This window comes from Magnolia sinica, chromosome 17, assembly GCF_029962835.1.
Source record: "Magnolia sinica isolate HGM2019 chromosome 17, MsV1, whole genome shotgun sequence".
NCBI lineage: Eukaryota > Viridiplantae > Streptophyta > Magnoliopsida > Magnoliales > Magnoliaceae > Magnolia > Magnolia sinica.
Genome location: NC_080589.1, coordinates 41,532,246 through 41,550,063, shown reverse-complemented (window position 1 = coordinate 41,550,063; position 17,818 = coordinate 41,532,246). Strand labels below are relative to the sequence as shown.

At 39.6% G+C, this 17,818-nt stretch overlaps 1 protein-coding gene and 1 non-coding gene across 4 annotated transcripts in view; both read left to right on the top strand.

Moving 5' to 3' along the window:
- Positions 1-15,537, top strand: part of LOC131231316 (uncharacterized) — a 31,825-nt gene extending 16,288 nt beyond the window's left edge. For 2 of the 3 annotated variants that reach the window (XM_058227471.1, XM_058227473.1), the window contains exons 3-8: positions 326-367; positions 1,216-1,257; positions 13,679-13,762; positions 14,479-14,566; positions 15,207-15,304; positions 15,394-15,537. In XM_058227471.1, the coding sequence (XP_058083454.1) occupies positions 326-367; positions 1,216-1,257; positions 13,679-13,762; positions 14,479-14,566; positions 15,207-15,304; positions 15,394-15,420 (381 nt within the window). In that variant the 3' untranslated portion in view covers positions 15,421-15,537. The remainder of the gene's footprint in view (positions 1-325; positions 368-1,215; positions 1,258-13,678; positions 13,763-14,478; positions 14,567-15,206; positions 15,305-15,393) is intronic. The other variant, XM_058227472.1, reaches the window with a different exon arrangement.
- LOC131232080 (U4 spliceosomal RNA) lies at positions 29-185 on the top strand. The gene has a single exon (XR_009164684.1). It is a non-coding gene; the product is annotated as a U4 spliceosomal RNA (small nuclear RNA).
- Positions 15,538-17,818: the final 2,281 nt, after the last annotated feature.

The window sequence follows — 17,818 nt, the reverse complement described above, 5'->3', positions numbered from 1 at the left end:
GGCAAATGACTATAAGTTCCTGGTTTGTATCTTTCCTCTTGGGGCAATGACGCAGCTAGTGTGGTTATAATCTAGGCACGTCAATTGCTGGTTGAAACTATTTCAAAATCTTCTCTTTGACTTGGGCCCAGCCCTGTGCCATAGAGAATTTTTAGAAGGGTCCCCTATAATCTAGGGTTAGGGCCCTACGAGGAAAAAGGGTTCCTGGTTTGTGTTTTGTTTTCCCTCATTCATGGTGTTTTATATTATATTTTACCTGTCTGTGGATAATTTTAATAACCTGTGTTTTAACATGTTTGTGAAAAATTCAAATTTCATGTTATAGGCTTTATTACTGCTGGGATTTGAAACAGAGGAAACTATAAAGGTAGTTTCTGTCTATAAATTTCTACTTCTTATTGCTACAACTAAAATTTAAATAAAGGCAATATTTACTTTTGTATAGGTTCTGTTTAAAAGTCAGCTAATAGATAATTGATAGCTGGTTCTTTAAAATAATCATATTACTATGCAACTTTTATTGTGTTAACTGATCATAATACTTGTTACTGAATTTCTTAGCATGTTAATAAATCATGGGAACACTTTACCACCACCAGTAACATGTCGTGGTGGGCTATTCTGGGCCCCATGTGGTGTGTGGATGATATCCAACCAATCCAAAAAGTGCATATCATCGTGAAGACCAGATGCCCCCAATTGGAGCAATCCGACCATCAGGTGGGCCACGATACAAAATAATGAAAAAACACTAGAAAAAAGTGGAGGGGGCCCACCTGACCACTGGATTGACATGATTTTTGGGTGTCTCATCATCATGGTGAGCCGCACCTTTTGGTTGAGTTGGATTCAATGCACATACCATGTGCATTTCACCACTTGATTTTGGGGGGATTTTGGGCAGTCATACATTGTATTTTATTGTGTGGCCCACCTGGTGATTGAATTGGGCTATTTTTAGCTGGGTGTACATGATTGTGGGACGAACCTGTTGGATGAATTGGAGGCTCGTCCACACACAATGAGGGGCCCACAATAATCCAGTGCCATTATTACTTAATGGTGTCACTAGTACTATTGAATCATTGCTCAACAAATTGTAGACTTGTATGTGATCAAGATGGTCAATTTGCTACACTGCTCTTCAAAAAGGCCTATGCCACTCCAATTAAATGCACATAATTTATTAGTTTTTTTAAAACATTTTTTATGCAGATACAAAATCTTCTACAAGTGTTGGATGGTGAATTTCTAAAGGTAACTCAAGAGTATTGATGGCCCCCTTTTTTCTTTGCTTTCTTCTCCTCTCTAACTTTTCTTTTACCATGGATCATTGTCACATATCAAGGGAACCAATATCCGCTCTACTTCTATCAAACCTATTAGTGAGTTTTGATTTGCATTTTATCTTTTTTAGTGCTCACTAATAACTACTTACATCACTGAAATGCACGATCTCATGATTAATATTTAAATATTTTGCCTCTTCTTCCATCAGGGCATATTGAAAGGCTCAGATGGGTGGGCCTACAGGATCATATGGTATCTTCACGATCTTAGGGACCTTCGCACAAAGTCAAATATGGGCAGCCCACTTCAGCAATCTGCTTAACTACTACGGGAGCATAAAAGATCTAATCATCTATCTAATCCTACTAATAGAATGGCATTTAGACATGATCGACGGTTTAGATCATCTAGAGATGGCCTAAGAGAGGATGGATTCTCTCATTCTTCCTCTCTATTTTCTCATTGGGGAATCTCTTGGATGGGATGCCTCCCTTCTCGAGAGGACTGAGGGATTCGAATGCAATAGGGGGCTTATCCCTAAAAGATCTGATCTCTCTCATTTATCATAATCCTTTCTCACATTTGAAATAGAATTTCAATTGAAGTGGGTTGGAAAAGGGATATCCAATTAGGAATGTTCCGAGTGTTAGTTGTGTAGGACCCACCCACTAGTGACTGGCCATAAGTGGGCTCCATGGGTCATATATAATATCTCCCATTCAATCACGTTGTGGGAGGGGTACAATATAGATTGGCTATCTAGCTCATCTCATAATAATCAAAACCAAAAGATTGTGATCATAAGAATGAGATGTGTGGGACTAGCTTGAACACTGTTGTCTTCTTACAAGTGTTTGAGTACCAAGTGACCACGTGACTCGCACCCAATAACTCAAACCTTGTTATGTCTATCCTAGTCATTGACTATACCAGATGGAGTTAACTCCCAATCTGTAGTACTCGGCCAATGTCCGCGCTTATCCAACTCATCGAGTTTTTATTGCGAACCACGAGGCCAAAGACCTCGAAAACAACATCATAAGATACAAGGGGCTAAAATAAGGAAAGATGAAAGCCCACACCCCAAGCCAAAGAACAAAAGCAAAGGAGTCATAAACCCATGCTCCAAGCAGGGGAGAAAGTAAAAGAAAAGAAAAGAGAAGAATCCCACACCCCCGGCTAAGGAGCTAAGCTGGAAGGGAAGCCCACACCCCAAGCCAGTAGAGAACTAAAAAAGAGCCCACACCATGGGCCAAAAAGAAAGCCCACACCTTGGGCTAGAGAAAGCAAGATGAGAACTCACACCTAGGGCCGGGGAAAACTAAAACAAGCTTGCCACCTTATTAGAGGATGGGAGCATGATATAATGAGATGAGGGAATATTAACAAGCTTCAACAATTGTTTTTGCTGCGACTTCATTGATACTCTCATGGATTCTTCTTTCGACAATGAGAACATGTATAGCATGGGCATGAAGGCACATCACCCAAGAAGAAAAGATTGGATTTCTAACAGTAGCGAGGCAATCCTCATTGCTAAGGTCAAGGGCAATATTTAGAATGTTAGAGGAGCAGAGTCTTGAGAGGCTGAACTGAAGATTCTAAGACTCGTCTTGAGGACTACGGACATCTTCCTCACAAATTGCCCCCCAAACAATTATCGAGTTAGGGGGAAAATAAAGAAGACTCACTTTTCCGTTATTTATATCAACACAAAAAAGGTGCCAAATGTTAGTGATAGAGTGCAAATTAAGGTCATTCAAGCGGGAATAAAGGGAAACCAGAGAAATCCTGATAGAGTCTAGAGACCATGGGAGAGATCCTACCTATTTGCGGACCAATGATGCAAATCACCCTTGATCTGCCTCCCTGGGGTTATTCCTAAGCACTACTTTAGGGAATGGCATGATTAACGATATGGTTATTTCTTTCCCTCTAGCAGTGCCATGCGGGTAGGAAAGCAGAGCTGACTGATAATATTATTGACCCTGTCCATTGCAGAATCAACAAGCTGTTGAATGGATTGAAGGAGAGAGGTGCCCAAAAGATGTGAAAGGGAAAATTTGGAAAGCATGCTTTTCCAAATCCAACAATATGGAACAAACAAAGAAAAGATGGTCAGCCGATTCGGGGTTGTGAGATCAAAAGGAGTAATCTCCCTTAGAAATCAAATTTAACCTCAGAAGCCTATCCTTGGTCTTGAACTTGCCCAAGAAAGCCATCCATGCTATAATCGAGTGTTTAGGAATATTACCTTTAAACCAAACAAAGTCATCCCGAGGAACCAAAGTCCATACAAATTCACCATCCAACTAGAAAAGGCTGAGCTGTAGAGATTCATTGAAATTTTCAACAAAGGGGATTGAAGATGGAGGGGGAAAGCACAATTCATTCTCGCCAATAAAAGCACTGATATTAAAGTCTTTGCCCATTTTGAGTTGGTAGATGATGCGACTTTTGTATTGATCATGTAAGGAGGAAGGCCTTATCAGGGGGTTGAACTAGAAACTAGTCAATTTCCCATTCCCAATAAGAAATTGAGTGTGGGATTTGATAAGATCTTGGGGCCCTAAAATATTACTCCATGCCCAAGAAGCCTAGGCTAGGAGGCAGACATTCCAAATAGAAGCATCTTTAATATACTTTTCATCAACCCAACTACACCATAGGCTTTTGTCTTTTAAGAGGATTTTCTAGATGCCCAAACGCCCATCATCCTTTGGCTTATAGACCAAGTCCCAACCAACATAATGAAGAGAGTTACCCAAAGAAAACTCATCATACACTTTCTATCATAGAGAAACAAAATTTGGCTAATGGGAAGCCATTTGACCAGAACAAATCCAGCCTAGACAAGATATATCTAATCACCTTAAGCCTTCCAGCAAAGGAAAAAAGGGAGGACTTCCATCCATCAAGGCGCTTAATGACTTTGTCTAAAAGGGATTTGCAATCCCTAAGGTGCAGGCGCGCAAAGAAGAAAAGAAGCCCCAAGTATTTTATTGGGAAACTTCATTCCTAAATGCCCAAAATGTCACTAATATGCAATCCCTAAGGTGCATATGGGCAGAGAATAAAGGAAGCCCCAAGTATTTTATTAGGAGACTTCCTTCCTAAATGCCCAAAATGCCATTAATAATGCTTTTGCAGGTACAAGAGAATGAGAAAATAATGACATTCCATACTTGAGTTGGCACTGAAGTTTAAGAAGAAGCTCCTAAGATCCATTGCTGTTGAGGGACCCGCATTGGCGAAGACCATGATATCATTAGCAAAAAGAAGGTGAGAGATGAATAGCTGGCCTTTAGAAAACGTGTCTTAATCAAGCCATTCTCCACACATTTAGATAACAAGGCTGAAAACATCTCCATGCCTATAGAGAATAGGAAAGGGGCCAAAGAGTCACCATGACGAAGACCCCAACTGTTGTTGAAAAACCCACATACTTCCCCATTCATAATAACTGAAGTAGGGATAGAAATGCAGGCAACAATCCACTCGATCATTTCACTTGGGAAGTTGAAGACTTTTAAAGCTTTTAGAAGGAAATCCCAACTGACCGAATCAAAGGCCTTCCGCAAATCAATCTTTAAAAACATCCTAGGAGGCCCCATACTTGGATGAATGCCATGAAGGAAATTTGGCTAAGAAGAATATTGCTTGAGATGTCATGCCCAGGCATGAAGGTTGATTGATAATGACCTATTATGTGGGGGCATGATATCCGATTGACTGTTATACAAGTAATGATCTTGTAGAGCTCATTTATGAGACAGATTGGCCTAAAGGTCATTGGGGGATGAGACATAATCACCCTTCAGGACCAAGGCGACAAAAGTGGTATTTATTTGCTTGAACAGCTTTTTAGCGTTGAAGAAACTTTGGATAGCTTTACGAATGGCTGTCCATATAATAGGCTAGAAGTCCTTATAGAAATGGGCATTAAAACCATTTTGCCCAAGGGCTTTCTTAGGATTTGCATACTTTCTGGCCTCCTGGATTTTGGAAATGGAAACAGGTTTGCAAAGCTCCAAACCTCATTCGTGTCAATGAGCCTTAGATCTACTTTGGGAGGCAGGCCTTTCACAATGAGAATTTTTCGAAAGTGATTAATCAGGATTTGCTTAACCTCTTCTTGATCATTGGTGGCCACACCATTACTTTCTTTGATCTCCCATATCTTAGAAGAGGCTTAATTGGCCTTAAATTTGGGCATAAAGGAAATTGGTATTTGAATCACCCAGGTTTAACTTCGACTACATAACCTTTTGCTCGAGCATGGACTTCTCAAGAGCTTGCTGGCGATCCAGATCTTCCTTAGCACTTTTCTAATTGGACGTTGCTGCTTGACGGATCAAAGAGGACAATGGATTGAATTGCATCAAGCTTGCGTTTTCCCTCCAAAGCCTTGGTGGATAACCTAGGTTTGTTGCTAATCCACCCTCTTAGAGCACATTTAACATTGCTAAGCTTGGAAGTAACAACAAAAATAGGAGACCCATAAATGGGCCTACTCCAAGCTTCAACAACAGTCTGAAAAAAACCATCCAGCTTGCACTGGTGGTTGAACAAACAAAACGGGGTCTTCTTTGAAAATGTTCCGTTTGAGAGGTCTAGAAGGATGGGGGAGTGATCGGATAACCCAGGACTCAAATAGGAGGCCCTTAAACAAGCAAAATTGGCAAGGAAAAATGAATTCACAAGAATACTGACTAGCCTACACTCAACCTTTTCAGGGGCACGACCAAGAGAAGAGATAACCCATCATAGGAATGTCATTAATTGTAGCCAAACTAAGGGGGTGTTTGGCGCATGGTATTGGGAAGGATTAGGTGGGATGGGATTTAAAAAATGTAATTATTACATATGACAAGGATTGTCCCCTGTTACCATGGGATAAGCCTAATTCCATGGTATGTTTGTAATATGGTGGGATTCACTCTTTAGTTTGTTGTGCATTGAATAGATATACCCACCATCATTTGAAACTATTGAGAACAATACATATGTGTTATATTCAAACCGTTCATCTATTTTGTAACCTCATTTTATGGCATGGGCCTAAAAATGAGGCAGATCCAAAACTTATGTTGCCCCAAAGAAGTTTTCAACGGTAGGTGTTCAATCCTCGTTGCTTTCTATGGTGGGGTCCACTTGAGCGTTAGATCTACCTGATTTTTTGGCCCATGCTCTAAAATGATCTCGAAAAATGGGTGGGCGGTGTGGATATAGCCCACACATCATGGTGGTACCTACACAACTTGCTAACATCGAGTGGAATTGGCACGGGACCAAATGCAATTCCATCTAATTTAATTCCAAGCTTTTCCATTCTTTCCAAACATTGAGTGGAATTGGCACGGGACCAAATGCAATTCCATCTAATCTAATTCCAAGCTTTTCCATTCTTTCCAAACATTGAGTGGAATTGGCACGGGACCAAATGCAATTCCATCCCACCTAATCTCATCTAATACCATGCGCCAAACGCCCCCTAAGGTAATCATTAAAAGCATCAAGGTTCTTAGCCTTGGGGTCTGTTCTTCCCTCGTCCTTGAGAATCTAATGCAATTTAAGTCTCCCACTTGTCAAGGGGAGGAAATGCCGGAGTCAATTCTGACAATGTCTCTCCACAGGACTCTACGGGCTGCATTATTTGAACCATAGACCCGGTAAAATGGATTTGCACTATAGTTGAGTACGGTGTGATGGTGCAGTGCATAATTTGGTCAGAACAGCTCAGGACATTGGTCAATATGGATTTGTGCCATCAATGATTATCCTACAATTTGTGCTACAGTCAACATTAGTGGAGTAATTCCATGAAGACAGGAAAATGGAATTACAGAGTGTAGATATTCAACTTGAGGACCCATGACTCAAGAACACAAAGGAGAGACAGCCTAAAACTGGACGTTGTGTCCTTTATTTCTTTATGCGTGAAGGCTTATTGAGACCCCTAACATTCCAAAAGAGAGCCTTCATTTTTAAGACATTGAGGTAGGGGATGCCCCATGAGGATGTTGAGCTGCGGCGTTTCTTAATGAGGATAGATTCTCATTCATCGTCCCAATTATGCCATCATTATGATCAAATATAATAAGGTCATCCACACCCAGGTTCCCATCCAAGTCAAATAGGACAAGGAATTAGTTTGTCGTAGGATTTTCATTTGGGGTTACAAACCCTTGGTTTGATTTGGGGGGGCTTTGGAGTCTAGTAATTCCTTTGGTGAGACCTCCCCATATCTCTTGAGCTCAACATAGTGGCCCTTTTTTTTCTTTACTCTTTGAGGCGAGATTCCCCTAGGCATTGGATTGGACACTTCATTATTTTTCTTATTTATCAGGGGGTCATTTGGATTTGATGCATGTTGCATGTGACTATCTTGTGAGGGCACAATTTGCCCCAAGTTTGAGGGGGATTATTCATTGGGGTTGGTAATTGTTGGCCTTTTCAACCCAAACCTTTCTTGGAGGAGCCCCTTGAGGAGGAATAATTTGGGTGGAAGTTGGAATTGATTGTGGGCAATTTTTATCCATGTGGTTGAATGAGGAGCAATGCTTGCACGCAGAAGGTGTTCAGACATTCAATTCTCTGTCTGATTTTCATATCCTCACGTATAATCTTAATATGCTATGAAAATTGAGAATTTACATCAACCTACCACACAAATCGAGCGAAGGATGGGCAGGACCTGATTACAATGTGCCTATCCATGAAAAAAGTTTCCCAATAGCACTAGCTATTTTGTTCAAATTGGTTTGCATCAGAGATTAAAGTTTATATTTGGAAGTTCAATCCAGATAGGGATAGTGGCAATCTCTTCCCTTTGGAGGGAGAGGTTGCGCGTCCATCTTGTCAAGACGAGACCACTTACAAACCATGATCCTGTTTCCAAGATATCTTGACTTTCATCAAAATTTATAAAATTGAAGAGGAAGAATCCATCATCTAATGAATAAAATTCTACTCCATGTTGGGCCTTCCAGGTCCTCTCCAAGCCGGCCTTCATTTTAAAGAAATAAGGCTTCTTCCTCATGAAGTACCCAACAAAGGAATTGCCCCAGTCGTTCTCCACACCTACCATCTCTTCTTTTGTACCGGTAATCGTATTCAGCATAGAAGAGGACGAGGGAACATATTCTAAGGAGAGGTTAGTGTTTGTTTGGGGGCTTTGAAGAGCCTAGCTCAACATTTGGAATGCAATGGGGAGGGGTGGGTCCCTCACAAGTGGAATGACTTTAACCCAAAGTTGGTCATTGATTAAAATTATAGTGTTACTTAGGGGTGGGCTTGAGTCGTCTTCCGATGTCTGGGGCATAGGCTGCCCTTCCTCACCTTGGCTAGGGTGGCTGTTCAATGAATTTCCAGTTAGAGGTGGGCCACCTTGTGGTCTGATCTCTGAATCACATAGTGGGTTAACCAATGTGGTGTGAGGTGGGGGAGCCCCACCTCTTAGCTTAAGAAGATGGGATGGGCCATGAGCCTGAATCCTAAATTGCCATTATTGGCTATTTAGGCCTGAGAACCCAAAAAAAGGCCTAGCCATCATCCCAGTAGGCCTAGCGCTTGAAGAGGCCAACAACATAGTAGGCTCGGCACCTGGAGAGGCCAGCAATATTGCAGGCCCACCAACCACAGCTAGCTTAACCAACGGGCCAGGCCCAACCAACGAAGGTCATCCACCATTTAGCCCTCTTAGTCATTCTAGGTCCAGCTGCCAAAGGAGACCCATATGCGTCATTTGGCCCAGTAGACAAGGAAAGCCCACCACAGACCAAGCCCACTAGATAGACCAGGCTCAGAATCTACAGGAGGTCTAACATAATCATGGGAACCCCTTTTCGGCCCAACAGATAGAGAGATCCCAAAAGTTGTATTATTTGAAATCTCTCCTCCAATAGTCATATTTCTTATTGTTGTTACCGAAATCAATGGAGAACACTAGCTGGAAGGAGCAATGTCAAGTGTCATTGCTAGGGGTTGGAGCGACATGAAGCAACCGGCAAAACTGTTGAGGAAGTGTGTTCAATGACATCCATTCTAGTCGGCATGGAAAAGTTGGACATGACGATAAGAGGGGAATTTCTTGCCTGGGAGAAGTTCCTTCTGCCCCCTTGAGATGTCGAGCTAGTCAACAAGGCAACAGGTTCTCCAGATCTACAAAATCAACGAGCATTAGGGGTCTCCGTCAAGACCTTATTTTCTGGCAACAAGCTCTGTTCAACCAGAGATGAGAGAGAAGGGGAAGCACCATTGTTTCTAGCAGACAAGGATGGAGAAGGAGCTTCCTTCCAAGAGTGAAGCAATGTTCAAGTAGCTATAATGAGCTCCAAATCAACATCGATAGGCAACTGATGGCCCTTTTGGGAAATAATGGCATCTGCTATGATTTGGATCCATTCAGATCTTACAGCTCTATGAAAAGCTTCAACATTCACACCATGGAAGCCTTCTGCTAGAGATGCAACTTCATGTCTTTCTGCTTTGATTAGAACTTCAACAACAAAATGAGGCTGCATGGAACTGATGAGGGATTAAACATTCATTGCCATCTTTCATAGCTACCACAGTGAATTGAATTGTTTCCTGCTTCAACAAGGATAACTGGAAGTATGATTCAAGCATGGAGATTATCTCCCCGTCCGACAATGATGGGAAAGAGGGGCTGGAGTTGCTGGGAAATAGTGGGAAAAGAGAGTGATGTAGGATGATGGAAACTGCCCTAGGATGCAATATGAGAGATCAATTTACATATTAATTTAAACAATCAGCATGTAAAATCAAACATAATCATATAATGGATTCAAATTTCAGATTTGTAATACGAAGGTCCTAAGTTATTACATACGCGGTGCACAAAAATACAAAATAATTCAAGAATGGCCCACGTAGAAGTTGAGATTTCCAATTTAGCGTGGGTAGTGCAACAACCACGTGAAAGAGTGGCCCCCTTTCATTTTATAATTAAAAATTCAAAATAATTACAACTATGTCAGTCACTTAAATGAAATAATTCATCATCCAAAATAAGAAAACTAAAACATTTAGTATCAATCTCAACCATAAAATAAATCCTTAAAAAAAATAAAAATAAAAGCATAAAGGAAGCAAGATCAGAGTCCAAGGAGCCCAGATCTGGAAGATTTGGTGGCCCGATGGCTTGATTGACAAGATTCAATGGTCAGATCGACACGAAATAAAAATTCCATGACTAAAATCGTCTCCTAAGCAGCCTATATGCATCATCTCAAAGTGGGGTCTTCCTTATGCATGTCCAATGCATGTGGAGTCTTCAAAATGGACCAACGGGCCCCATCTGGAATTCGTCTCCCATTCACAATGAAAGCTGCTCTGATATGGATAGTCGTCTCCACTCTCCATCTCTAGTACACCCGAGTAGGTCCTCTGATGTCCCCATCAAAGAGTAGAAGGAGAAAAGTCAGTTTTTCGTAAACATCAATTAAAAAAACCCCTTTTTAAGGTAATATAGTATACTATATATGCTTTTCAAAAGAATATTGTTTGTAAAACCTTATCATAACTCAATACTTTTACTTAGATAAGTCTTTAAGTTGTATTATAGTTCTGAAAACCTGGTGTAGTTGTCACAAGATCCACATAGATGTGTAATTCAGAATCGATTAAGCTGCTTCCTAATGTAACCGAAGTCTGGCCAATCTAGGGACCTTTGTCATTTTACACTAAAGTAGCCACACCAATCTTATCCTCCTATACACAAGATAAGGATAGCTAAATGACATGAAGAGTCATCTACTAGACTGACTACTCGCGCAATGAAATGATTATATCGAATTAAAGCATTCTGTAGGCAATAGGTCTACCGACATGGCTACAATCCTAGTTGTAAAGTAGATAATACTAGGCATATGTCGAGTCTATAATATAATATGTATCTCATCACATGTGTGGTATGACTCGTCTCATATCCTCACGACTTGGCTTTTTAATCAACTCATAACATTAATTGCATAGAAGAGCAATGGAGTGATTATGTTATTTCAACTTTTATTGGTCTCATTTTTAGTTTCTTAAGATGAAGGCGGATACTACATGTCATCACTAGTATCCTCACCCTCTATTCTTCACAGTAGAGGGTGGTTTACACCTAAATGTATGAACATCGCAACTAAATGTACCTCTTGTACATTTAGGGTTGGTCTACCCATACGAGTGGGTCACTTACTTGCCGACAAAGATAGAGATCTCTCAGGATGTCTAGACAAATGTTGATAATCTACACATATAAAAAATACTGTGCAATACAAGACAGAAGTGACCATTTGTTAATGAGAGATAAAAGGTACATCATAAAAGATAAAGGTAACAAACAATTACATCACTCAAGCTCTTAATCCTGTCCAGTCTTTTAAATAGCATGTAGTGTATAGCGTAGCGTTTGGCCCTCTAACATATAGCATAAGCCACGTAGCGTGTAGCGTAAGCTACACAATCCTTAATATTTTTTAATTAAAATAATAGAAAATATGTTCATATTTACAAAATGCATAATTTAAAGAACTACGAATCTGGATCATCATCCACTTATTTTCATGGAAATTCTCTCTCTCTCTCTCTCTCTCTCTCTCTCTCTCTCTCTCTCTCTGTCTTTAGACATCTCTAAGTGTGACCTCTTTTCTTTCTTATTTTTCATTTATTGAAACGTCGCAAATTCATCATATAGGCCACAATTTGGATGGTCGAGATTGATCTAAGTGCTCTATCCGCGATATGGACCACAATTTGGATGATTCAAATTAGTTTAATGTAGTGCCACGTGTCATAGGTATAAGTCATCACCATTTTAAAATAGGTGTTAAACTAATGTAGAAAAAACATTTAAAAAATGAGATTTCAGGTAGCCTACGCTATCTACGCTACACACTACACTACGCTACATGTAACATATGTTACATGCACTGTAGCTTATGTTACCAGTGAGTTACGCTACTTGCATATGGTACATAGTGTACGCTACGCTCTAGCGCTACTGAAAACACTGATCCCATCTGCCTGACATGAATTGGGAATATGTCTAGCTATAGGTTTCGTCATGGGATCCGCCAATATTTCTTTGGTGGTAATATAGTTAAGGAGAACCTTTTTATCTCTTACTTGATCATGAACATAATGATTGTCGATCTCAATGTCCTTAGGCTTTTAATGGTGTTTAGGGTCCCTCGCCAAGTAAATGGTGGTCATTACCCTAAATAGTATCAGAGAATCCTTAAAGCTCGAGGTTCAAGCCTTCATAACATAGCATCAATCCTTGGTTCCTCTGAGATTGTGGAATATACATTTAACAAACTTGCCAATGTGACCATCTCAAGTCACTTTAGTAATGGCTAACTATGCCAACATCATAACAAATATTTGGTCTAGTGCAAAGCATGGCATATATTAATCTACCTACTGCACTTTCATAAGATACTGAGAATATAAATGATTTCTCAGCGTCAGTTTGGGGACACGACTTCGTATCTGGCTTCCATCTTTTGTATAAAGTTTCCAATAGGTTTCGAGTTTTCCATCCTAGACCATTTTAAGATTTTTTGTATATAGGTAACTTGAGTTATGCCCAATAACTTATTAGATTGGTCCTGGATGATCTTCGCACCGAGAATAAAGCTGGCTTCACCAAGATTTTTCGTATCAAAGTTCGAGAAAAGCCAATCTTTAGTCATCATTAATAATCGAATATCATTACCAGTTGACAGGATTTTATTTATATAAAGAAATAGTATTTGGAAAGATTTTCTAAACCTTTTTTTACTCATTATGAACCCAAAGGTGGTGATGGTTAAGTGGAGCCTCATGTACCACCACCTTGAAGATTACTTCAGTACATAGATGGATTTTAATGGTTTGCAGACTTTCTTTTGGTGCTTTTTACCACATATCATTTACTGACGACCAATGAAGAAATACGATGATCTATATATAGGAATATTGCAACACATGATGAAATAACAATATACCAAATGTCAATGTGTTTACATTATATGCATGCATACAATGTGTAGATGTTTTTGGTTATATTCTTGGAGGTCATTAAAATAGTACACTGACAAACGTCTATTTGTTTATTTAAGTCTTGTTGTTTATCTTGTTCCCATTAATAGGATGGCCATTAAGAATATTTTCGTTATACACATTTCAATAATTCCTTCATTACTTTGATATATATCTTTTGATATTACTTACCTTTCATATTAACTAATTTTCACCTAGAAGTTTCCTATGCATTGGTTCAATCTATATGGCAGGTGGGAGAAACGGTACATGAATTGGCAAGGATTTTATTTTTTCTAGTTCCCTCTTGTAATTTTAAAGGATACTGCCTCTAAAATTTCCATTTTCATAGGTTATTCATTGTACAGAGGACATGATTGACTGCTCACTTTGGGAAGCAATGCATGCTCAGCAACCAGATTTAGAAGTGGTGAAGGTTAGAATTTTCAACTTTTTTGTGGTTTACATACTTTCCATTGTCCTATATCTCTATTACAAAATTGTGCACTTGATGATTTTTTGTGTTGAGAAAAGCATGTGCTGGGGATGAATAGTGATGGCTTTAGTATAAAGAAATAATCTAAATAATTATAATGAGCACATAGGAAGAAAACTAGGTAAAGTATTTATATAGTACTTGTAGAGAAAGAATGTAGTAGTTGTAGACTTGTTCTACCCCTTTGGCGTATGATATACCATACATACCAAGGGTATTCAACTTTTTCTCTTGCTGTCTTCTTACTACTTGATGAGAGTTGACTTTTTATTGTAATGGCTGCTAATGGCAATGCAATAAATAAGAAGAGAACCTAAGAAAGGAGTATGAAATCTCTCCCCTCATTTTTCCTTCATCTTTCATTCTCTCTATATTCTCTTTCCCTGCATTCGCCATGTAACTGAAGATGGTTTCTGAGCAGGATTGAGTTAATCATGCCATCATCTTCATCATCGTGCTGCCGCCACTGTCTTCATCTTCATGAAGTTCACTTCAGTTTTCTATCTATCTATCTATCTATCCATCTATCTATATATATATATATAATCTTGGAATATGTATTTGCTTTAGGGAGCTCATATCAGTGAATTAATATCATAAACTGCTAGTTTTAACCCCCACTATAGTTTGTCTAATGAGAATTTATTGGTTTGCAGATTGCAAAATCATTGCCCAGGATCTGCTTTTTGTCTGGTCTAACTGGGGAGGAAATGATGATGTTCATTGATGCTTTTCCAGAAACTGGTAAACTACATTCTATCTTTTCATGTTTACAGTTAAATTAAATATGAGGATATACCTGCTGCATTTTTATTATGGCAAAGCATATTTGTTTGTTCTTGCCAATCATCTAATGAAGATTATAATCTTAGAGGAATTTTATGATCCTCGACTTGTGGATATGCACGTGTTCCTGATTCCTTGGTTTTTCCAAGTTGGGGGCCTGAGGTTTGGAAAAAAAATGATCTGATCGACCATCGTCTAAAATCTGCTAGACGAGACTATCTCGTCAGCCCAATGATTTGTGGCTTGCAAATAGAACTTTCAACAGAATAAAGGCCATGATTAAATTGCTACGACCTCCAATCTGGGAGCATTTTAGGGAATGGTCCATCCATTGCAGGGCGTGCCAAAAAGTGTGAATCAGCGAACTGCAGGCCCCACTCATACAAACTGTTAGCCTGACAATACTGTGTTCATATCCTTGAGTCAAGGATCATATAATTCCTCCATGTCTGATTACTAGTATACGTTGGTGTTTAGCCATGCATCAAGTCACATGGAAGATTATAAAAAAGGATTATGTTGCGTGATCCATTCACTACCACACTGATACATTATAGAAACCATTGAATTTCTGTGTACTGACCATCCTTCTGTGCAGGGCTGAAACCAGCTGTTTTTGCAGCTCTTGTTCCTAACAGTGCAAATAAACCGCTGGGAGAGGTGATGGAAGAGATTATGGGGGACCATGAAATGATGGTAAGTACTAATATGCTGCTGCATCTGTAACCACTTCTTCTGTTGGTTGCCTTGCTGTTTCTATGATAACATATCTTACATTTATGCAGTCTGCCAAACAACCAGGCCCACCATAGAACCCATCCCAGGGGAAGCTTTGAAGAAATTTTGATTCATGGTTCCTCCACCGACTTTCATACTTTGTGAATAGGTCACCGAGAAAGGACTCAGCTAAGAAAATCTATTTTGTAAAAGCCCGCCCTTTTTCTTTTTTTTTTTTAATTTCCCTTTCTTTTTTCTTTTTTTCTTCGGTAAAGTTATGGCACGGCAGTACATCAGAGTTTGCTTATTTGAATATGGGCAGCATCTGTTGTTTGGTGTCATCTCATTTTATTCTAACAATGAGGTTCGACTTTGCCCATTTCATCCCCACATGTTAAGGATTAAAAATCAGTTGTATAACCATGTAGTAATGGTGTAAATGTTTGAAATTTTCTCCTTTAGCTGTGTTAATATTTTACCTTTGATGATAACTTGGTTGCACGCGGAGCATTAACTGGGGCCATACTTCTGTAAATGGAGAGGATTCCCATTGGACCCATATGGAATGCAGTGGTAGTCATTTAAGGGTCGGATTCTGGCACCCAACACGATGAAACTGAAAGTTAAGTCAATTCGAGTCGTTTGTATTTTATGGCAAGTTTTCCAGCCTGTTTAGTCATCATGTAAAAAATGTGTTCATCTCATTTTAGTTGATTTCCATGAGTAAGAGCATAGTTGTTGTGTTTTGGTTTGCCATTTTAATAAAGTAAATGAATTATTTGGAATAAAACCAGACAAACTTATTTGAAGCAGAAGAAAAAAAGAGAGTCAAAAATCGAAGTCTGATCTCTCCATCACCTTGGTTTGTAGCATAGTGACATATTAGTTATGAATCTCCATCTCAGCAATTTCTCTGCATGGGAATATCTTGGGAGATTTTTCAGATTTTGATGTTTTCTTTTATTGCTATGTCATTGGGAAGTCAGTAATAAAATAAATGTAAAACTATTTTTATAAATTAATGAGTATAGGGTTTTGCTAATGTCTCCACATTCGTGGGGATGTTAGCAATGTCCCCACAGCTTCTAATTGACACGTGGGATGTCTAGTAATCAATCTGAACTATTCACTCTTTCTTATCCATCAGATGATACTAAACATCATATCAATAGATGGCAATGGACAGCCAATATTGAGTGGAGAAACAAAATAAGACTAATCATCGTTTTGAAGCATCTATTTGATAGATCCCACTGTGTATTGCTTATGGTTACAAAGTAGCACTTTGGTTTGATGATACTGACGAGATGACCTATGGATTTTAAACAACAGATGGTTCAAAAAAAATGGGCCATGTTCGAAGGTTAGGATCATCTTATTTGCATGATTCTTGTACCTTGGCTTGCACTCAATGGTACTATTGAATGAACCTGATTGAGATCGATTGGGTGTTCCACGCGGCATTCAAAAAGTTAGGGGATGGGAAGCTGGAGAGCGCCCTGGAGGACTTGTAAGAGCTGAGGCTCTCGGAACTAGTGAACGAAAGGGTAACTGGGAGAAGGGACAAGAATTGCCTCCAATTAACTGAATGAAAGTCCAGGCCCAGCAGACAAGGGCAAACCTAAAGAACTCCGAGGACCCTCTTGCTGGATCTGGACCTTACTCTAATCGCTCGTTTGGATACTACTAAATAAGTAGCTATTTTGAAGAAGTAATTTATTTTCAAAAGTTATTTTTTTTATTACTTTTTAACTTCGAAAAGTAACTTATTTTCTTTATTTTTATTGGTGACACAACAAAGTAAATTATTTAAGGGAACAGCTCTATGTGGCCATGAACCCCTCCTAAGTTCATGAGATTGGAAAATAATCCAATAAATGTGCAGATGATCTAGTGGGCCCCACATGATGATGGTCAATATCAAGGTGGCCCGACCCGATGGACGATCCACATCAAATGTCCGTCCCTAATTATGAATGACCCACATCCAAGGCAAGCCCGGTATGATGGGCAACCCACATCAAAGGTGGGCTCCAGTTGATGGGCAATTAAAAATTGTGGCCCCCACATGATGGATGGTCCACATCAAGGTAGGTCCCACATAATGGACAATCCACAACAAAGGTCAGCCTAATGATGAGTGGCCCATACCAAGGTAGGTCCCACAAGATGGGCAATAGATATTGAAGATGGCCCCACATGATGGGTAATAACATTGACGATAGGCCCCACATGATGGATGACTAACATAAAAGGTGAGCCCTACCTAATGAACTATGCACATTAAAGATCGACCTCTAATGATGAATGACCCATAATCAAGGTCAGCCCTAAATGATGGGCGGCCCACATCAAAAGTGGGGCCCACACAATGAATGATCCACATCAAAGTTTAGCCCCACATGATGGATGGTGGATGTGAGGGGGACCAAACAAACTTTCAAGATAATTTCTTATGAAACAAAACATGTTTACTTTTTGGATGATAAGTAT